This window comes from Malaya genurostris, chromosome 3 (assembly GCF_030247185.1).
Source record: "Malaya genurostris strain Urasoe2022 chromosome 3, Malgen_1.1, whole genome shotgun sequence".
NCBI classification, from domain to species: domain Eukaryota; kingdom Metazoa; phylum Arthropoda; class Insecta; order Diptera; family Culicidae; genus Malaya; species Malaya genurostris.
Genome location: NC_080572.1, coordinates 17,536,802 through 17,560,638, shown reverse-complemented (window position 1 = coordinate 17,560,638; position 23,837 = coordinate 17,536,802). Strand labels below are relative to the sequence as shown.

The 23,837-nt window shown below is 37.0% G+C and overlaps 1 protein-coding gene and 1 long non-coding RNA gene across 3 annotated transcripts in view; both read right to left on the bottom strand.

The window, feature by feature from the left end:
* The window catches only part of LOC131434588 (lipase maturation factor 2-like), a 30,025-nt gene extending 28,615 nt beyond the window's left edge, over positions 1-1,410 (bottom strand). Inside the window, exons 1-2 of one of the 2 annotated variants that reach the window (XM_058601433.1) lie at positions 1,136-1,410; positions 795-1,017 (exon numbers count right to left, since the gene is read on the bottom strand). In XM_058601433.1, coding sequence (XP_058457416.1) covers positions 795-978 — 184 coding nt within the window. In that variant the 5' untranslated portion in view covers positions 979-1,017; positions 1,136-1,410. The remainder of the gene's footprint in view (positions 1-794; positions 1,018-1,135) is intronic. The other variant, XM_058601435.1, reaches the window with a different exon arrangement.
* Positions 1,411-10,615: 9,205 nt separating this feature from the next.
* On the bottom strand, positions 10,616-11,777 carry LOC131438727 (uncharacterized). Its single transcript, XR_009230976.1, has 2 exons — positions 11,554-11,777; positions 10,616-10,977 (listed from the first exon to the last, which is right to left on the bottom strand). It is a non-coding gene; the product is annotated as an uncharacterized LOC131438727 (long non-coding RNA).
* Between the last annotated feature and the right edge of the window lie 12,060 nt (positions 11,778-23,837).

Here is a 23,837-nt window from a genome sequence, read left to right as displayed (position 1 = left end):
TCAAAGGAACAGACGGCCGAGTGCGTCAAGCAATCGTTCAGACCGCGACCGGTAAACTAAAAAGACCGGTTATAAAACTAGCTGTGATGGAGCTATGTGAACCCGAAAATCAGCGTTAGAGGATTACTTCGGTTTCACGAGGGGGGGGATGTTCTGGCATCACTGGACCAATTCAGTGTCTGGCGCAGTTGACAGTTGGTGTGACTGTTCAAGATCCGGATAAAATCGACGGTAATTATTGATTGGAGCAACGTGGATCGGAATGGCGATTATCTATATTTATTCCGCAAGTAATACAGTAAATTCAATTATAAATTTCTTTATTAAAATACCTTTATTAATTAGCGCAAGAAGCAAATACGTTCGATCGTTAGTGAAACGTAACATTCCGAGGGAAGTGAAATTTTAGGAAGACTAAATGTAAGCAAATGAATTGAAAAGATATCTTACTTATAAACTTGAATAAAATGAACTTTCAGCTTTGAGTTGCTGAGAAACGAATCACAACTCCGAAGAACCTTCATACCATCCCTCCGAATAGATATCTTCATATATTTCCGAGAGGTTTATATTTTATAGAATACTGTTTCATTTCGGAGTACCGTTTTTTCGATATTCACCCACCATATTCATCTATGAGTAAACAAAACCTCTCACGAGAGAACCAAAACACCAAACCATTTCGTGAATTTTTCCCCCACATCAAACCTTGCATCTGACATTTTTTACCGGTGAAAAAAATACCAACAGTATTCATTGATTTTAAGTCCACTAAACCAGATAAACAAACTCACCGTCCGCCTGAACGTAAAAACTCAAAAACGCCACTAAATAAACACCGCTCATGGCCCTTAGTATCATATTCCTAACTAGTGGCGGATAGACGACCTCAGTGTCTGCCTGCGAGTTGCTTTTGGCTCCGGCCACATCACTGTTAACGTTGAAGGCTTCTTTCATTATGGCGGTTTCGGGCTCCATCCACTCGACAGACACCGCCTACTAAATCAAGTCAAACCACTTCAATCAAAACAAGGAGAATTTACGATTAACTTTGTAACACTTTTGATCAAACATCAGATGATTTTAGCACATTTTTCAGATCATAACACCGTCCACAAAACAAAACTTCACTCACGGTAACTTTACAATGTGATGCAATTCAGCTGCTTCTTGGAGAGCGAGAGAGCGGGTGATGGATAACACAAGGAATTCAGTACTGCGTTCATGCGTTCCACTCTAAAGTTCGAGAGAGTGCTTTGAGTTCTTCGATTCAAAATTATGAGGGTATCGGGAGATAATAACACACTTTACTACAATGTTGAATACTTCATCTATTGAATTTATAAATTTAATTATAACGCTATCAAGGATCCGTCCTAATGCAACAGCGACTACATAAGTAATGACTTTAGGAAAAATGAATTAGTACGAGCTCTACGAGATTTTGTATTTCCAGTTCACTGAACATCTAGTCCAGCTCGTAAATTTGAGTACTAGTCGTGAAATTCAATTCCACCGAACTTTTCACAGGTTGTTTCTTTTGTAGAACAAGTGTCACTCCAATTGAATGAACGTTGAATAATGAAATGCACACCAACCATGCATTCAATGTTCACTATAATGGCATAACAACATATGACACTGCTCGTACGTTAGGTCAACAATGCGGTTACCTCTAGGTTGCTCAATAAATGCACAATACCTCAAGTGTATTTGGACGCGTATGATTGACCAGTGCGTTATCTAATCGAAATATGATATACACTTCTAATAACCATCACGGTTGAATGGAGGTGACTACATGGTTTATGTCTAGATTGCTTGTTTATTTTTCAAGTCGATGTTCTTCGATTGTCATTTCAACTTAGGTAGAAATACACATATTGTAGAATGTATTTTCAAATGTGGTTCAAACTAAATTTTTATGCTTATAATTTTTATGCATTCTTCAATCAGTAAAACTCTATACATAACCCTAAACTTCAGCTAATTTTCTTACGAGCTGTACAGTAAGATCTAGAGATGGGCAATTCGTTCGCGATCGGCTTAAAAAACTAGTTCTGACAGCAAAAACGAGATCTTTTTTTAAAGAATTATATTTCTCGATCAGTTTCAAATTCTGTTCGAATTCACCTAGTTGTACCTTTTGCATCACCGGTACTGTGAGATTTTCTTTCAATTATAGTTTTATTGGGCTTGATTGTCTTGTTGTTAGGGGAGAAGATGGAATGCCGTATTAGGGGCGGCATACTCTCCTAGAGGTAGTAAATTAATGTAAGGAGGGTGGGACCAACCTAGTATTGATTTAAAACATATCATTCGTTTGTGGTACAAACCTTTTAGATACACTTTGCGATTCCTGTATCTTCACGTTCTTCAGATTGTAGCAAGAAAAAGATTATCCTGAGCTGGGATGCTTTGTTGGTATGCTCTGACGTTGGGGTGATGTTTCAGATGAACACGATTGGAAACAAACGAAGAAGGATTTATATTGTGATACATGTAATCAAAATACAAGGACATAAAACGGGTCTAAGTTTGTGAAAATTTGTTCTGCCGCCTCTGAGAAAAGTTCGTGCACTTATTTTGATTTATTTTGCACATTTACAGATTTGATTTACAGGGTGATGCAAAACCGGAGCCGGGAGTCAGATTCGAATAAAAATCTGGAACTTTGCATGAGGATACCAGAGCTTTTATTTGAATCTAAGTTTAGGAAAATCGGTTCAGCCATCTTCGAGTAAAGTGAGGGCAAAGAAATGTTACTTCTTACGCACACACATACATACAGACACATATACACACATAGACATTTTGCGTACTCGACGAACTGAGTCAAATGGTATATGTCACTTGGCTCTCCGAGCCTCGGTTCAAAAATCGGATTTCAGGTTCATTTCATAACCTTTCTATATGAGAACAGCAATACACACCCGTGAAAATGAAATTTTTATACCTATTAGTCTATAAATTCGGAACCGGAGATCGTATCCAGATGAAATTTGAGACATTTCATTTGAACACTTGTGAAAATTGGATGAGTGGTCTCGGGAAATATCGAATGCGCGTTTTTAGTTCATTTTTCACATTTTACCCCGTAACTCCCGAACGGGAAGTCGGATCCAGATGAAATTCAATCCTAGAGGACTGTAAAGCCTTTAATTTGAATCTTAGTTGAAAAAAATCGGTTAAGCGGTCTCTGAAAAAATCTAGAGCATTTTTTTTTTTAAATTTTTTGCACATTTGGTCACGTTGTTCCCGAATCGGAAGTCCGATCTGGGTAAAACTCATTAGCAACCTATGGGATCAAGAGACCTTTCATTTGAAACTAAGTGAAAGTCGATCCAGCCATCTCCGAGAAAATCGAGTGCACATTTTTGTTACATACACACATACACACAGATATTTGCTCAGTTCAAATCTGATGAACTTTCACTGTGCGTTTTCGATCCTCAGGCTCCAAGTCAATTGATTACGATGCCAAAAGATTGTATTGGCCGAACGAGTGAGCAGTAGAAAGCTTTTAAACAGTACGGATCCGAAAATTTGCTAGATATCTTAGTGATAAACCCTAATTGTCGAATAGCTTTTGCGATTATTGCAGATCGAAGCAAATTGAACGTAAGCTTTTGATCAAGAAGCACACCAAGATCACTGAATTGGTGAGTGCTTCAAAGAATAACACTATCGATGACATAGTCGAAACTTATTGGCTTTTTAGTACGGTTGTAGGACATAACCACACAGACTAACAGACATGACAGTATGAGTAAATTCTTATAAAAATAATTTTTCGTGATGCACTAGTTCCACCTATATTGTACTGCGCGAACTATATACTATCTGTACACCCCTTGTGTTATGTAAAAGTTTTTTTACTAGTTGGTTTCCCCTCGTTTGTCAACACCGATCAGCTGCTTGCAGGGATGCCTGATTTCATCAAAATATTTGAAAATGAATCGTCACAATAAATTATTGGATTACGTTGATAATATATTTAACTTTTTCGCGATGTTGAAAGGTAACCGTTTATTTGACTCAACGTTGTTCATCTAGACTATTTTTTATTGTGTTGGTAGTTTTCACTCGAAATTAAATGGCGGCAGACCAGAAGCAAGTAAATATGGTAACAAAACGGGTTCGATTTTGTATTGCGTTGGAGGATGAGAAGTAGGCACAATTATGTATATAGTTTTGGCAATGTGTATTAAATCTGAATCCTGCATGAAATTCGCATGGACGTATACAAATCAATACATTACAGGTAATTCTGTATGAACGGCAACTCTGTTGGTAAATGAAAAAAATAAACACAGTCTAGATGACAGACAGGATATTTTTGATAGGGTAAGGTGGCGCCATCATGACACATGTGAGTACTGTCCCAAATAAAGGAATATTCGAAATGACCGTTAAAATCATTGAAGAATCTAATTTGAGTGTCCTGTCTGTTAGTCTGTGATAACCATGCATTTTAAAACACTCACTGTCAGCTTGCTCCGATGAGACCAGTCGACGAATTGGTCCATTGGTCGTAGTCCTCAATAGATCGAAAGATGAAATAAATGTTCAAATCATCGGCGTACGCTAATTTACATCCAAGCCTTAGAAGTTGTCGTTGAAACATAGAATGAACAGCAACAGACCTAGGTTGTTACTCCGCACGAGTTAGGTAATGTTGAGAATTTCGTTGAACCAAGCTTAATACGTAGACTTCCGCCAGTCAAGTATGATCTCAGCCAATTGGTTATACGCTCAGAAATCTCTAGTTTAAATAATTTTGCTAGTAGAATCTCATTGGCAATTGTTTCGAAAGCATTTTTAAAATTTGTTCGCTCGGCATAAATCCATGTTGATCTTTCGAAATATAGCGATTATCTCCAGGGCCGCCAAAAAAAATGTTTCATCCGTTTTTTGCATTCAAAGTTATTTTGTCTAGTTTTTGTAGAAATGATGTTTTTGGACGATCTTTGTGTTACTAAATTCGTGTTTTTTGCACTCAATGTTACTGTTTGGTTTTTTGCATTCAAAAAAAATTTAAGCGAAAATTCCTTATATTCCTTATAACCTTATATTACATTTTGGTGAGGAAAGGGTTCCAATCAGCTTTACAGCCTTGTCCAAAATGTATTGCCCTTCCCGTTAATTTGTATCAGGGCGAATAAGCGCATGCGCGCCATATAAACGCCTCTTTCAATATGAGGAAATTATATTATTACCCAACAGTTTCTATTATTTATTCATGTTGGTTTTCTTACCTTTGGTCATAGTTTATATTCTGTTTTACCTTATTTCCAGTGGTTCTAGTCAGCTGTGATTCGTAAGTGTGTTTTGTTGTCATTTTTTCACTCCGTACTTTTGCTGGCATGTTATGTTGTTTCCTTAAATGTAAAACTTAGTTGTATGCAGTGGTGTTTATGATCTTACCAATATTCCTTTCTAATTCTTTCAGCTTTTTCGTATTTCATGTTCCTGTTGTTTTTAGTTCGTTAGTTTGTGAATTTCTTGTTCCTCATCCAGTCATCCGTTTCCAAAAAAAACTAATAAAGGGATTAGTGTTTCTTTGATCTTTGTAGAGCCGCTCATCACGGTTTGACGGATAATAACTGAGGACATGCGTTTTTATTTAAATGATATTAACACTTGGGTTTTATTAGTATTGCTACAGCATGTTCACATTTCGTTATCTTCGGTTGATCCTTGACAGTATTACCATCCGCTCAGGCGCTTTTGAACATCTGGTGTACACTGATTCACAATCGAAATGTATCACGACCAATTTGATACAACGCACCCGAGGGAACGGTATAATCTATATAGTAAACACATACATACAAACAGGCACACACGCATACAGACATGCATACATACCTACATGTATTCCACAAGCAAGCATCACAACATTGAGTCACTATTTCTATTCTAATAGATTCCAACTAAAATTTGTGTGCCAATAGTCATCTCATTAGTAGAGTCACCATGTTATTTTACCGATTACTCGACTTTCAATAAACGAAGCGATACAATCAAATACAAAATCTTTGTCTCGTCTCTAAGAAGCAATAGCGCATAAAAGTAGGAAATGGTTCAATATATGGTTACAATGGTTTTAACGACGCAAAATGCTTCAAATTTCATGTTACTCTTGAAGTTAATTTATCAAACAGAGATAACAGATCTCACTCTAACTAATGAAATGATTAATGGATTTGAGATGAATGGGGGTACCGTTACCACATTTCTATTTCTTCTATTGGTCGATCGTTAGTCCTGGGCTGAAACGGTGGCCTTTATTACCGTTCTTGCATGCACTTACTCTTACATTTCATTCACACATCATCTCACCCATAAGGTCCCAAACGACACATCCTCACAATATGAACTGCATAAACATCGTTTGACAGCTATCAGTGGTTTGCTCATTGATTCGGTCATTATTATTTTATTCTATTCTACAATATTCTATTTCATTCCACAGTATTCCATGGTACACAAACCACCAACAAACGTCAAAGATGGACTCATTTATTGTCATCGTGTGGAACCCAATTGGGATACGTTTACTCTACTTAATTTTCACTTCACACTGGTAATAAGAGCCGGTAGTATGAAAATAAAACATAAAAAAGAGCTCAGTGAAGCCGGATGTTGGAGCGTAATGCAATCAACATCTTATTCAAGTCGTTCCATATCTTATTCATTTATTTCAATTATGAAGCTAAAAGCTGTAACGCATATCTTTATGTTTGCAATACTGTCAAGCCCACCAACCAATGGGAGGGTAAAAAAAAATTTAATCGAAAATTCCAAACAAAATTGCTCGTATCCGATTTTTGCATGCAGCTGTACAATTGTATAACAGATAAACAATATTTCTTCTGTATTTGTTCAAGTTGTATACATAGCCAACAAACAATAAAACCCAACTCGGCGTGGATATCAAACCGATAGCTTTGCGAAAACATTCTATTACATAGATTTTCAGCAAATGAAACTCCGACCTGATCAGAAGGTCAGTCGGTCATTATAAGAGGATTGACATTTCGTCGTCCTTATCAACTCTTCTTGATCACCTAAGTACTGTCGGTACAACATTCTTGTACTATTGGAGCTGGTTGAATTGGATTTTAGTATGAAACAAATTGAAACATTTCTCACCCTATTCCGAGTTTGGGTTGGCGTTAAAAAGCTTTCTGACCTTCGCCGTTTTGTCGCTTTCTCAAATGATTGAGTGATGCGGGGCAGCGGAGGCACGAGCTCCCGGGCCCACGGTTTTAGGGAGCCTTTGACGGGACTCAGCGAGCAAAAAACAGGTCATTCAGTTTGTTAAGGGCTCCCAAATAAATTTTGCCCCCGGACCGGACCGCTGGTGTATGTAACTCTTAGAAGTGTTGTAAAAAAATGTACTTACACGATGTGTGCAATCGAGGAAGAGGCGCGCGTGAGTTTAATTGCGAAAGACTGTGGAACGACGACCCAAGACGGAAAATATACAATTACAGTGTCCCTTTTAAATTAGATTATTAAATAAAAACCTACTTTAATCCACCTAGTGGTGTAATTATGCCTTCCTCATATCAATCATACTATCATATATAATACTGAGGTATTCTTCAAAATAATTTTCTTAGATTCTTAAAAGAATAACCGAAATTCGTTTGTTCGACTATCAATTGAAGAAGATTTGAGGTCGATTTAGAATTTTTTTTACAATTTTTCGCAATTTCAGTGATAGCATAAAATTTTTAACATACTTTACCCTGCATTTCTGGATCCGGAAGTCGGATCCGAAAGAAATTCAGGTCTTACGTATGGGACCATAGGACCTTTCATTTGAACCTAAGTTTGTGAAAATCGGTCGCGCCATCTATGAGAAAAGTTAGAACACATAGTATCATATTTTTGCACATTTTACCCCATAACTCCGGAACGGGAAGTAGGATCCACATAATACTCAGGAATAATGTATGAGACCGCAAGACCTTTCATTTGAACCTCAGTTTGTGAAAATCGGTTCAGCCATTTCCGAAAAAAGTTGGTGCACTTATTTCCACAATTTTTTGCACATTTTACCCCATAATTCCGGAGCCGGAAGTCGTACACAAATAATATTCAGGAATTGTATGGGATCACAATGTAGCTTTTGTAATGTAATGTCTCAAATGTAGCTTTTGTAATGTAATATCTCAAATGTAGCTTTGAGAGTAATCTTCGATTTATCTTTCACGATCACAACATTTATATTTCTGTTTAGGGATTCATATCACTTTACATGTTTACAAGGTGTGTTTGTGTGCAATCACTCCACTCCATTATTTGATTTATTAATGTATTGAAATATTCAAATTTCGTTTCATATCGCCTTTCTCTGTAAATAGAATGATCTTAACAGAAGGATAGAATGTAATACAATAGATGTAATGACAATACTTGCTAATCTAACATCAATTTTCTTAGGAATTTTAAAATGTAAATTTCATTACAAAACTAAATCCTTATTATCCCATATCCTCACAGTTTAAATATCTCAAATGATACCGAATTTTGAATTACTCCAAATCAGTAGTATTTTTATTAAACTTGAGACATGCTCTGAGATAAAATTTCAGTTTTCAACTCACTGTATCATCAAACTGAAGAACTAAAATAGTGCATACTAATCTAAGTGCACATATACACACTCATTCTTGTTTACCTCCGTATCGACCACACGACGAACGGATACTTTCGAACAATTACGAATAAGCCATTCTAGTTTCCACTCGAATGAATTCTATCGCGACTCGTTTGTCAGAAAATATTGAATTATCAGTCAAATTCTTCAAATAAATGCTAAGCAACGATGAAATCACTTCAATTCTTGTGATTAACCATATGCGAAACTCTAGAATATGTGTGAGTTTAGCTTCGAACGGTACGTGTATTCGATCATCATTCGTACGAATGAAAAGTCCCATTCTCATTTACAGACGAATAGAAGAAATGCCGTGGTTTGGATTTGTCAGTTTAATGTTGCGTGATAATGAACACAAAAATTTTTTATGAGTTTTTTTATAGTATAATTAATCGAAAAGGTGAGTGGATTGAATATTTATGAGGTGAAATCGATCTATTTCGTGATTTAATATAGGATGCTGTCAAAATTTTCGCAACCAAAGTTTTTTTTTTGTCATTTTCAAAATGTCCACCGATTTCGATTACCGGCATTCCAAGGTGTTCGGCTACCGGTACCCCATTTTTTCGACAAATCGCGAAAAATTGTCAGTGATATGCAGAGATGCCAAGTCTGCAAATTTGTCTTTAAATTATCAAATTTCTTAGTTAATATGTAAACCTTTTTTCGTCTAAAGACTGTTTACAGACTTTTGAAACTTTGATATTTGCAGATATTCGTCAGAAAATACAGACTTTTGAAAATTGGCGCGATCTTTTCATTTTTGCTAGCTAAACTTATTGTATTACCGGGCATCTCGGGTGATATGCAACACGTGGACAGCTTGACGGCTTCAATACATCCGTCATATAAGTAAAATTTGTGGTAAACCATGGCGACTTCAAACAAATCGTCCAAGTCAAGGAAAATGAACTTCAATGCACCGATTAATGCCATTAAACTTTGCTTAGTGGAAGCAGTGAAGTCAATAGATTTGACTGCAACAACGTATTCCATCCCGCGAAGCCGGTGGAAGACCGGTCTAATCAACACCAAAGGCACCACTATCAAAATCATTAGCTAAGAGAGCCAAGGCGAAGTCACCATGAGACAATGAAGACTTTTGTCCAAAACGCCTCCGAAAAGAATGAATTTCGTTTTTTATTCAATGCAATTTTACTTATATCTTTCCATTCTTAGCGAAATTTCTTGGGGTGCCGGTAACCGAACACTATTTTTGAAATCGCCAAAATGTATCACTTTACTTATAATTTGATTATTTGATAATATTTTTTTTTTCAATAGATTGAATCAACTTAGTTTCTTAATCAGATGTTAGCTAGGGACTTAAGCTTTTCATTGATATATATATATCCGCATAATGTGCACTTAGTCAGAAGTTATAAGCTTGAAAGAAAAGAGTGCCGGTAACCGAATACTCTAACCTACACATTCGAGTGAAAACAAGAATGGCTTGTTCGCCTTCGTTCGAAAGTAAGTGTTCGTCGAATAGTCGATACGGACGTAAGCAACCATGATGATACAAAATCAGCGAATAAACAAGACAAATAACAAATGATATTAAACATTTTTTATTACAACTCGTCTGTACCAGAACTGATAATTTACATTTGGATGGGCGTTGTTCTTATGCTTGTACGATGTTTAAAAGTGTGATTGATTCGCACATAAACGGGAATACGAATTTGATAAACTTTCGAACGTATCGTAAACGGCCGTAAACAAGAATGAGGGTGATAGCACTTAAATACATTATTAAAAAAAAAACAAACTGAAAAACTAATCTCCGAAAAAAATGAATCACTTCTCAAATCAAGTTACCGGTAGCAACTTAAGAACTTCTGAGAACCTAACCGTTATAATGAGCTGTCGAACACCATTCGAAAATACAATCACTACCAAAAAAGATGTGTTTCGGATCATTGGAACATGACAAGAATATACTTTTAACATTTTTTATTGTCGCACACTAACATAAAATCGTTCTATTTATTCGTACCGTCCGTATGTTGTCACGTTCTCGAGATGCAGTCCGAAATTCACCAAAGAAAGAAACATACCGATTGCTCCCTGCAGTGTTCATCAGCCGGGTAGTAGAAGGAACTGCGTTAGTATTGTTGAACGTGCTCGAGCGTCATCGTTCTCCTACCTCTATCGCAAAGATACCAACCACTGTAATTTCTATTAAATTTGTTGCCAGAAACAAAACGCTTAAAGCGTCAGTTTAAGACAACAAATTGGATCGGTACGATAGAGCAGTACACCTTCCTTGTTCAACTGCATTGTGGTGGCGATTAAGTATGCTGCAAAGAAAATAGGGTATGAAAAATTCGGGCAATAGTGAAATCATTTCTAAACTAGATTGTCGTAAAAGACTAGATAGCCTTAGGGCAGATTTAAGCGTGTTGGATGATACAGCGACCTTGCAATGTCAAGTACCATAATAAAATCAAACACATTATTATAGGTTATGTGCTATTTCTAGCTATAGCTTAACAGCGACATAACATTGTATTTCGATCATCAATCTGAGCAATTTCTACGTATTCGATGATACGAAACAAACAAGTGAGAAAACAAAATCAGCCATCTTTGAAATATGAGATTAGCACTAAATTTTTTTACTATTTACTGTTCTCAGTTACTGAGCGCACAAAGAAACTAATTTGCAGTTATCCACTTTATGCAACGCTCTGATTAATATTAAAATTTAGTAAATCCAAGAACTAAAATTTTTTACTGCACCGCTGCTTGATGCTAACCTAAGCAATTAACACCAGATTTTTCACCCAAAGATGGCCGATTTCGTGAGTTTCTCACAGCTTTCCAAATTTTCAGAAAACATTTTTTTCTTAAATTAGTAATCACACTATACTTACAGTTTTTATAAAACTACAACTCCGTCCAGTAATGCCAAATAATGATCATTTATTTGAAGAGCACACCTTTTTTAAAACAAACACAATGTGGTTAGAATTTGACAGCTGATGCTTCGATGGAAAGTGATAAAGGCTGATTCTTAACCTGCTGCTTTTATACTGTCTGCTCTCTCAGTATGATCGAATACCAAGCAACAGTTGACTACAGCAAATTGAGAGTGAGAACCTTTCCAGACGGTTCCATTAATCGATCAAAATTTGGATTGATGTTGATGGTGAATACGTTTGTAAGTTGATTTTTAGATAACAAAAATTCCTTTTTCTCTATTTGAAATAATTTTGAACAGATTGTGAACAAGAAATATCCAGCCGATCGATTTAGAGAATTTAATTTGTTGACAAATAGAGCGCATAAGAGAGAGAGTGAACCGGCAGTCGTTAGGAACTCAGAATTCATTAAAACGAATGAAAGCTCTAATGAACGGAACGCTTTTAGAATTGGAATGTGAGGAAAACGAAACATGCTTCAACGCTTCTCAGGTCTGGTTTTTTTTTCGAAAATGAAAATAAAAAACTTTTTTTTAATACACCTAGTGGTGTAATGATGCCTTTCTCATATTACTTGTATTTCCAAAAATATCACTAGACGATTCTGTCGAGGATTTTTTCAAATTTGAATAAAATTAGAAAATTAGAAACATTCATTAGGTATAAACTAACATAACATTTTCGATTTGTAAACAGTTATGTCAAGTTAATAAGAATTTTTCATTATTCTGCATCGTCGCGCTGAACGACGGTTTGAAATTTTAAACACACTTTACCCCATACTTCCCGAACCGAAAGTCGGACCTGGATGAAAATCAACAGTAGCCTATGAGATAAAAGGACCTTTCATTTGAGCCTAAGTTTGAGAAAATCGATCAAATCATTCCTGAGAAAAGTGAGTGAGTTTCGTTTTAGAGTTTTTCTCCATTTTTCCGGTGCTTCGGGAACTGGGAACCGGTATGGCCGATAGTCGGATCGATTAATAAGAAAGTAATATAGTCTACAAATTAAATATTGTTCGAGTCTAACCTAGAATAATTTTACCCTTTTTGCATTGTCACTCTAAATAACAGTGTGCAGTTTTAAACACACTTTACCCTATGAAAGCAATAAAGAATTCAATAGCAACCTATGGGACAACGAGATTTTTTATTTAAGCTCAAGATACACATACATACATACATACACAGACATTTTTCAACTCGATGAACTGCATCGAATGGTATAGGACATTTAGCACATCGGGCCAATTTTCACTAATCAATTCGTCAAATGATTGCATAAACTTTCCTTATGAGAAAGATAATAAATATACTTTTAAAGTACAAAATCGTTATCCCGATGTTGTGATAATACTAACAAGTAGGGGCAAAGTGGATAAAAGGGAATATCAAAGATGGTAAACACTACAAATGGTCCCATCTGCTAATAACGGTTTTACTATATTATCTTTTCTTGCAATTATTTTAGGGTATTTCTTCACGTTTTCTAAAATTTCTTCTGATAAGATGGAAAGAAGGTGGTCTTGGTCATAATATACGAAAGTAAAAAGAAACGATTTGCAAATGCATTACAATACGCTACCTCTAAACAAAAAGTTGCTGTCATTTCATTTTGTTGTGCTCTAATTTCTTATTATTATTATATACAGATTTTCAATACACAATTTTTATCCCCCGATAAAGATTTACAGATTTTTCTCCTGAACAATATAGTTTGAAATATGGAGACAGAATTCGTAGAAACGTCCAAAAATAAATAATATTTTTAGTTTTTGTTCAAGTGTTGATAAATTCGTTCTATTTGGTCATTAAAATTACTTTCGGAAAAAAAATGTCTGAAAGTTATAGTAAATGATCATAAAGTCATGCCATTCTTTAACAATGATCTTAAACTTGTATAAAAATTACAAACAAAAATTATTTTCACATTTTTTACATACAACAGATTTACATTGTTTTGACAAAAATTTCAATTTCGGAAAATTCATATATCCCCTCTTCCCTAATCCAGAATTTAAGCAATATCGGATATAGGTAAGAGGTTCCAATTCTGGAATCTGGAGTTTTTGATATTTACAAAATCAAATTTTTGTTGTTGTCGAATGTCTTAGAATTGCATGAAATTTTTTCGATGTAACACCAGATTTTTCATACTTGATCAGAGACAACATTGCCGCTATTAAATAAACCTAAGCTTATCGAAATTCGTTGATTATCTTTGAGAAGTTTTAATTTTTGCAGTTAGACGATTACGTCACCATTATATATCCGGAACCGAAAATGACAGCGATTTGATCTTCGAAATTATTCGATGGCCAAATAGTAGCTTTCAAACAAGGCTAAGCATGTTAAAATCGATTCAGTCAACTCAAACAATTGAACGGTAAAAAAACAACGCGCTTTGTCGGCTATGTCCCTTATGCCATCATATCTCCAAAATCGGACAACCATTTGATCTTTGAACTTGATCAATAGCTCAACAGTAGCGTTCTAACGACCCTAAGCTTGAGAAAATCGGTTCAGCCATATCCGAGAAAAATGAGCGGTAATTAAACAATGCGTTACGTTTAGTTACGCCACTTACACCATCATATCTCCGGAACCAGAAGTCACAGTAATTGAATCTTCGATCAATATTCCAATAGTAGCTTTCAAACGAGCCTAAGCTTGTTGAAATCGGTTCAACCATCTCTGAGAAAATTGAGCGGTAAAAATATTCATTGTAAAGTGCACGCACATACACACACACATCTCCGAACTGAGTCGAATGGTATATAACACTACAGGTCTCCGAGGCTCCATTCGAAAGTCGGTTTTCCAGCAATTTTATCATCTTTTTACAGAGGCAACACTTCGATTCCCAACCCCGCACATAGGGTTAGAAAGTTTTTCTGGCCCGAAGAGGTGAATGACATTAATGTTAAAGCCTCTATAATAGAAACAAGCTCTTGATAGCCAACTAAGCACTAGAAAATGCGATAAATTTAATAATAGTAAGAACAGAAAAATTAACCGATAAAACCACATCCAAGAAAATCAAGTTTTGTCGTTTACGTCGTTTATACCATTACATCACAAGAACCGTAAATGACGGACACTTGATCTTCAAAAACGTTAAAATCGGTTCACCCACAAGAGAAAAAAGGCGCTTATACCATTATATCTCTAAAACCAGAAGTGTTATCAATTGGAATTTCGAATTTTTTCCGTAAATACGTTTATTTCTTAAGGCAGTTGACTTAAGTTTTTCTTCGCCGTAGCATCACTTCTACGTAGAATTCTTATCCTAATATAATTCTAATATACACACCAAAAATTGCATTTTACAGGTGATTTAATCCCTCATACGATGTAATGCATAAAGACCTAATTTGTGGAATGACGGGAAGTTTCATTTATTAAGTTTATTTATTTATTTATTTATTTATTGGAGCAGGGAAAAACCCTCTTGAGTTGACCAACTATTAGTACTTACTCAAAAGGGCGCAAAACCTCCTCATCTTTTAGTACCAACAGATAATACAAAATCCAAATGATACAATTTTACTTAAAACTAATACGAGCTATACTTTACATTCAAACATTAACTACATTACACTTAAGCAAAATTAAATTACATACGAAGGTTCTTAAATACATTCAATAATAGGTCAAGTTTTAAAAAAAGCAATAAATAAACGTTTGAGAGTGACACGAGATAGATTAAAATCAAATATTGTATAACATCGATTAAATATGCGAGCCATACTAGACAGGGGTTCATTCTTCGCGTAATTTGTTCTAGAAAACTGGATGACGAGGAAAGAGTTGCTCCGGAGAGTTCTGCGTCGGATGTTTATATCCATTTGTTCAAGAAGATCAGGACAGTCTATATGACCAAGTATCAATTTATAATGATTTAATGTTAGATGTTTAATGTTGCATTTAAATGCACCTTTTACCAGCCAAGCAGACGAGTGCTTCTGTGGCTCAGTCGATTAACAGATGTACTTTGCGATTCAATGATTCTGGTTCAAGTCGCGGCGGTCGCTATCAGGATTTATTTTTTTTATTTCAGTAAAATTTATGTCATGGAATTTAAGACACAACATTGAATGTTTTTCCACGTAAATTTTCGTGAACTGCGACGCTTCGACACTTTTTACAATCGACTCAGTAATCTCCGGGAAAATAGAGTGGTAATGAAACAACTACAAAACTATTAGAAGTAGCGGTTTAAAGACTTCGGAATTAAACGCACGGGTACAACTGCACACTTACATTGGATTACCGACCTCAGCTGTTCAAATCTCGGTAGGTGATTTTATCGGTAAAATTCACGTTTTATCACTGCGGTACCTTGAGGTACTGCTGTCAACAAATGTTCCTTTGTGCTGATATATCAGTAGAATGGAAATATTCGGTAGTTCGGCTGTTCAAAACTCGTCAAAAGAGGCAAAAATTACCGAACGAAATTAAGTGTGTGCATCTGTATGAGTATTATAGGGTAGAGATGGATCAGTATGGATGGGAGAAGATCTGGGATATAGCTTAGGAGATCTGCTTTATCATTCATTTGTCCATTTTCCCACTTTAGTTTCTACGATAAATAAGTATACTATTTTTTTAATATTGAATTTTTTTATCGTGACGTCACGAATGAACAAAAATTCATCCTTGACAGTTCAGCGGTACTGTTACAAACAAGCTTAAACAAAAATCGAAGAACACAATTTAAACAATCATCTTTACACTTGGCAACTAGTCACTTTTACTTAATAAATCTCAAAAACAAACCAAATCGTGAGCAAATGGCGATATGGATAAATGAATGCTGTTATCCAATTTGTCAACAGACAAACAAAAAAATTCTGTTTACAAACAGTACTGCTGAACTGTCAAAATGTGTTCATCCGATTGAGGTTAGCAGTGACGGTAAAAAACCTAATCGACTGATTCAACCATTATAGAAAATAAAGAATATGTAGTACAGAGAACAGACATCTTAGTAGAAATTTCAATGTTTGGCGATTTTACAGATTTTCACTGGTATGCTTTACACACCTTTTTGCAAAAGTTTGTACTTGCTTGGATTTCCGTTGTCTATGCATATAGCGCAATGAAAAACCATTTCGAAAACTGCTTTCAAACCAAAATCGTCAAATAAGTTTTGCAGGGCAGTCGGCTACCAAGAAAAAATCATTAAAAAATGAAATCAGAACAAAAGGAAATCATGCAATTGTGACCGTTTACGACATGTCAGTAGGAGGAACCAGTGCTTCTTTTCTTATCCGGAGAACGATAGTAAACATTATCGATTTCTTTCAGTCGCTACCATTAAATAGAAGTCAGAAGCTCTGCAACGAAATTCACATGGATTTCTCAGAGAACCGATTATCATACAATAAGATTCAAATGAAAATTTGCTAATGAGTTTTATCCGGATCAGAAGAACAGTACTAGAATTATATATTTAGTAGTGTTCAACATTTTAATATGTCATGACTACGCAAGAAAGGATGAAATTCTCTTCTCTTTGCTACTGCTTCGCCTCGGGTTGCTTATAGAGCGCATAATATATGCTATTCGCTGTGGGAGATGTTTCCTTCCAGAAATAACCAGTAAATTAATGACGTTTTCAAGCGGAGTAATATGTAGTAACAAGTGGGGGCGAAACTCTTACAGTGTCGTTCATTTCAACGTTTGTGCAGTGGTTGGCCATTCGTGTTCTGGTGTCCAGAGAAAATTTGGGCCACGAAACCAGCGGCTAGATCCGTGTAATCTCGGTGGGACCGATCATAAACCACGTAGACTCACTGGGAGGAGGGGGGGTCTGACAAAAGTCTACATTTGTCTATGAGGAGGGAGGGGGGTTTAGCCTTAAAGTCTACGTAGTCTCTTATTTTTTTTCAAGCAATTTACTTAGTTTAATTAGCCGACCGCGCGTTTCCTTCGATTGATCAAAAAGACAGTTGAAATTGCGTATTCAACCAAATGCATGATGCTTGAGAGCAGAATTGCAATTTGTAACGTCGAACAACCTTGACACACTGAATCAAAACATCGTCGACTGTAATCTGTACTGTGAAAGTGTGAAATGAGATACTCCGTAGTTCTATGACCAAGTAGAAGTATACTCAAAGACAGGCGACTCTATTGTTTTTTTCTTTCATTCTTCTATTCCCTATCGAAGTGAAAAAATAAAAGAAAGTACTAACATAAACATAAATAGAAAAAGTTTATTATTCTTTGCAAAACGTCAACGGACTTTAAGTTTATTGGAGTAAATGAATAAATTTTAAGATTTATGCTTTCCGATTATTATTTAGTCACACCGTAATCAAGCAGTGAAATGAGAAATGAAGATAATGTCAATTGCTTCTGCAATCCATGAGCGTTCTGACGAGTGGAATGTCCAGAGAATTTTAGAAATCGGTAAAGGACCGATGTTAAAGACTGTCCCAGAAAGTATGGACGCAACCAAAAACCGCTGCCATATCGCAATGGTTCAGAATCTGTCAATTTTTATGGCTGCGTCCTGTAGTTTACACTCTTCTCTAACCACTTGTGCAGTTGTTTATTCGTTTTCATTAGTTTGTTTCGAAATGCGTGGACTTTCAGTAGAATAACTTCGAAAAATTGTGTACAAGGGTGCACAGAACGCGGACTGTCACTGAGAAAGATAGCAAAAATGGAAGGAGTAAGTGAAAAAGCCGTGCGAAATGCAATCAGGAAGTTCGGTGAGGATAACACCTTTGAGGAACTGCATAATCATGGACGACGAAACCTACGTGAAACTCGATTACAAATCCTTGCCGGGGCCACAATATTATACGGTGCAAGAAGGGCAAGTGTTGAACCAGTCCGAGACATCGATTGAAGACGAAAAATTTGGTAAGAAAGCTATGGTCTGGCAAGCAATTCGTAGCTGCGGTAAGATTTCGAAACCCTTCATCACAGCGAAATATACATCAAACGGAAAACGACTTCTACCCATGCTTTGAAGCCACAAGAATTCTGTTGTCTTCTGGCCAGATCTTGCTTCTTGTCACTACTCGAAATCAACGGTAGAATGGTATACTACCAAAAATGTCACTTTCGTCCCAAAAGACATGAATCCACAAAATTAAATTACCCACAACTTCGACCAATTGAGGAATTTTGGTATTAACGAAGGCACATCTTAGGAAACATGTCTCGGCAGCCGAAAACATTCAAGAGTTCGAAAAAGGTTGGAAAAAAGTGTCACAACTTGTCGCCAAGAAGTCTGTACGGAATTTAATGAGGAACGTTCGCAAGAAGGTGCGCCAGCCAGTCTACAATGGCTAAGTAGCGAATGTTAAGAAGAATATTCTGTTGTTGTAGTCTAATATTATCAGTATATCGAATAAAATTTGTATATCTAAAACTTGTGAATTATTTACAGCGAAATCAAAGTGCGTCCATACTTTCTGGAACAGTCTTTAGTAGGGTGACAAAATGATGCGGTGTTGCAGCATCCTAGCCCTTGCTACATTCTTCTCTTCGACCAACTGCTGCCATTCGCCTTCAAATCAGTCATTTCCTCGCTTCGATAACCTCGTTCCTAGTACGGTTGAAGCAGTGCTACTCACGGCGGATCTTATGTTCCTCCAGCCGTCTTCAAGTGTCGCCGCGCCAAGCTGCTTTTCCGTTGGTAGCACTAGCTCCAGTTGTTGCGCGTATTCTTCTGCAGTACGAACGCTACGTTGTCGATAGTTTTGAGCGCATTCAAACTACAAGGTAGTGGTCAGAATCAATGTTGGCACTGCGGTATGTGGGGACATTGATGACGTCGGAGAAGAATCGCCCGTCGATGAGAACGTGGTCGATTTGATTTTCCATGTGTTGATCAGGTGATCTCCAGGTGTCTTTGCGGGATAGAAGGTGCTTCGAACTACCATTCCTCGGGAGGCTGCAAAGTTTACGCATCGTTGGCCGTTGTCGTTTGTTACCGCGTGCAGGCTCTCCAGCCCGATCACGGGCCTATACATTGCCTCCCGGCCTATCAGAGCATTCATGCCCCCAATGACGAGTTTTACATCCCACCGTGGTCAGCTGTCGTAAAATGCTTCCTTCTCGTCATCGGGTCTCGTCTCATGTGGGCAGTGCACGTTGATGATGCTATAATTGAAGAAACGGTCCTTGATCTTCAATACGCACATCCTATCAACACTATAAATCCTGTTCCTAGAACGCTGGTTGTGCCACAGCTCTGGTAGAAGGTAGCCGCTCGATGTCCACTTTTCCACACCTTTGTTCCGTCCAACAAAGCCGCGGATTTGAAGCTCATCATGCAGCATTCGTTCGTATCCTGGGAAGCCAAGCTATTTGCAGTTCCAGGTGCCAAGCTTCCAATCGTAGTCCTTTGTTCGTTACGTAGGTCTTTGTGATTATTCCGAGTCGTATTTCTTTTTTGATCGTACGTAACATGTGTTTTCCGGGCGGCTTGTTAGGCCTGCACCAACCTCCTGTCTCGCCGGAGCGCCATCGTGTCAGCACTGTTTAGAGTCCCACACTGACACAAGGACAGTAACCAGCCGGAGAACAGACGCTGTTTCAAGTCGCCCCAACATGGGGAACAGACGCTCGGATAGACTCGCTCTCTGTAAAGAGAATTCCCTGTCAGCATACGACCAAGGTCCCACCGGGGTTGGTTACCCGATCTTTCCTATGGTTACTCGTACCCCAGCCGGCACCGCGGGGAGGTAGGGATAGGAATTACTGGACAAGAGGCTAAGAACCACTTTGGGGCCTGAATTACGCATTGTCCAGTCGTTTACCAACCAATATTTTAAATCGATGTATACTGTTGAATAAAATGTGGGGCATAAGGTCCGTTGAGTGTTGAGTGTTGAGTGTTGAGTTATGAGAAAATTCGTATATCAAAAAAATGGCTTTGTTTCTCTGGATTTTTATACTGTGAATAGAGACATTAGCACTGCTAAAAATTAATTAGTAAGTAGCAACCGACCATAAGACGTTTTATACGGTAAAAATGCTTGTTTAGTCGAATCAAAACCAAGAATTTCGTTTCAACTGATGTCTGTTTAATAGTACGATTGGTTTACATGTGGTGTAAATTTCATCTTTTCTTTCTGTATATATCCAGCTCTGGAAACACAAACTTAAACTTTGGAATCAGTTTATGTTCATTGCTTATTCGTGTCCTGATTTAATTGTAATGGTTCACCCTATCGTATAAGTAGGTATATAATTCTCCTGTACTATATTAGTACACACTTTTTTTTCAAAATACAATGTTTGCTACTTTTCATATGACTCACTAGAATGAATTTCAATAAATACATCTCCAAGTTCAAAATCATGACCGTAGCATAAATCCTAATCCACCTACAACGGCCGCCTATTTGGTCAAGCTTCCTGTAAAAACTCAAAATTGAGCGTTGTGAACCGGGTTGATGACATCATTTCACAAAGTGCTAGTATGGATTAAAAATGAGCAGCATATACATATTTATACCAGATATGTATGGCAAAGTACTCCACCACATCGCATTTAGAGGGCTGAATTCGAATGGAATATTTTTTATCCTTTTATGGTACCACCACATCCCTTTCACATCCTATGAATAATGTAGATAATCAGAATACATCCGAATAGTAGACCGAATACGTTTCTTCTGATCCGTAACGAGATGAAACGGAGAGTTTTTGACCTTTTCGTAAACTAATAAAGGTACTTTCGAGTTACACAAAATTGATATGTATCTTGGGAAAAAAGTGATTACTATTAAAAAATCGTGAGCAATATCACTAAAAAATCGAATAGTTACTGCTACTACCGTAAAACTGGAAAGGCACACAATTCAACTTCAAATCTTACCCGAAACGAACCTATCTACTAAGCACTTTTTCAATTAGCAACATTTTCATGTAATCTCAGTTCCATTTTTCTCGTTCTTTGGTTGGCCTCGAAAACATTTGAATCCTAGCCCGGGTTGTTTTTTTTTTTTTTCATAAATACGTTTATTTCATAGGCAATATACATAAGTTTTTCTTCGCCGTGGCATCCACAATACATAGTAGTTTAAACCTAATACATTTCGAATATCATATTAGTATGTTGGTACTCATTAGTTAATCTAAACACTGTTTTTATCAAGCGAGTTGCTATTTTAAATTACATTAAATAAAATACATTTATTTTGTACATGATCTTATAACTATTTCAGGATTGTTTGTATCAGTTCACCACTTATATTCAATATCCTATAGTTGGCTATTGGTTGAACTCATGGAAGAGAAAACAGTTTAACATAAAATAAAATTTAAATTGGAACTCCAATGGATTTAATGAAATGATAAAGAAGTTTCATGTATGGAAGGTCACGACAAGCAAGAATGTCGCGAACTGGGACATTGGATAGTCTACCTTGGGTACGCAAGGAATTTATTAGTTGAGATCTGACATCACGAAACTCCACGCATGTCCAAACAACATGGTCAATATCGCGGTAACCTTCGCCGCAAGCACAATGATTAGTCTCGGAAAGTCCAATTCGAAGGAGATGTGCATCTAACGTGTAGTGATTGGACATGAGTCTGGACATCACACGAATGAAATCTCTACTCACATCCAGTCCCCTGAACCATGCCTTTGTCGATATTTTAGGAATAATTGAGTGCATCCACCGACCCAGATCATCTTTATCCCAAGAAGCTTGCCAGCTGGCAAGTGTTCTTTGGCGAGACGCGCTATAGAATTCGTTGAAAGCAATCGGTCTCTCATAAATTTCACCCTCAATAGCACCACGTTTGGCTAAAATATCGGCTCTTTCATTGCCTGGAATGGAGCAATGAGCCGGAACCCAAACTATTGTGATTAGATAATTATTATTCAATATGTCGTTCAGACACTGTTTTATTTTACCCAAGAAAAACGGTTCATTTTTGCCAGCAGCGTTTGAGCGAATGGCTTCAATTGCACTCAGACTATCTGTGAAGAGGAAGTAATGGTTTGGAGATAATGTGACGATTACATTCAAGCTATAATGAACTGCTGCTAACTCTGCTATATAAACAGATGCAGGTTCTTGAAGCTTGAATGAGGCCGAAACATTATTGTTGAACATACCAAACCCTGTCGCTTCTTCCATTCGCGATCCGTCCGTGTAAAACATTTTCTCAGAGTTAATATGCCTGAACTTACTTGAAAATATTTTTGGGATTTCCATAGAGCGTAGGTGGTCCGGGATTCCACGCACTTCGCGCTGCATGGATGTGTCGAAAAATAAAGTTGAGTCAGGTACATTTAGGAGGCTGACACGGATAGGAATATATCTTGAAGGGTTGATTTCCTGTGACATATGGTTAAAATATACTGTCATGAATTTTGTTTGAGATCGAAGCTCGACTAGTCGTTCGAAATTATTAATTACCATGGGATTCAGCACATCACATCTTATTAGCAGGCGTGATGAAAGCTCCCAAAATCGATCTTTTAATGGAAGAACTCCCGCCAGAACTTCAAGACTCATTGTATGTGTCGAATGCATGCAGCCTAAAGCAATTCGCAAACAACGGTACTGAATTCGCACAAGTTTGATAATATGAGAATTTGCAGCGGAACGAAAACAAACGCATCCATATTCCATCACTGAAAGTATCGTTGTCTGATACAATTTTATTAGATCTTGCGGATGAGCACCCCACCAAGACCCTGTTATTGTTCGAAGAAAATTTACTCTTTGTTGGCTTTTCGTTATCAGATACCTAATGTGTCCTCCCCACGTGCATTTGGAATCAAACCACACCCCGAGGTATTTGAAAGTCAAAACCTGTTCGATTATTCTTCCCATCATATGAAGCTGAAGTTGCGCGGGATCATGCTTTTTTGAAAAGACGACCAGCTCTGTTTTCTCCGCAGAGAATTCGATACCAAGATGAACAGCCCAAACGGACAATTTATCTAAGGTATCTTGCAATGGTTTTTGCAGATCAATAGCTTTGGATCCAGTAACTGAAACCACGCCATCATCTGCCAATTGTCTTAGTGTACATGGGGTTACTAGACAGCTGTCAATGTCATTCACGTAAAAATTATAGAGGAGCGGACTGAGGCATGAGCCTTGCGGGAGACCCATGTAGCTAATTCTGATTGTTGCCAAATCGCCATGTGAAAAATGCATGCGTTTCTCTGACAAAAGGTTGTGCAAATAATTATTTATAACCGCTGGGAGTCCATGTTGGTGGAGCTTGTCTGAAAGAACATCA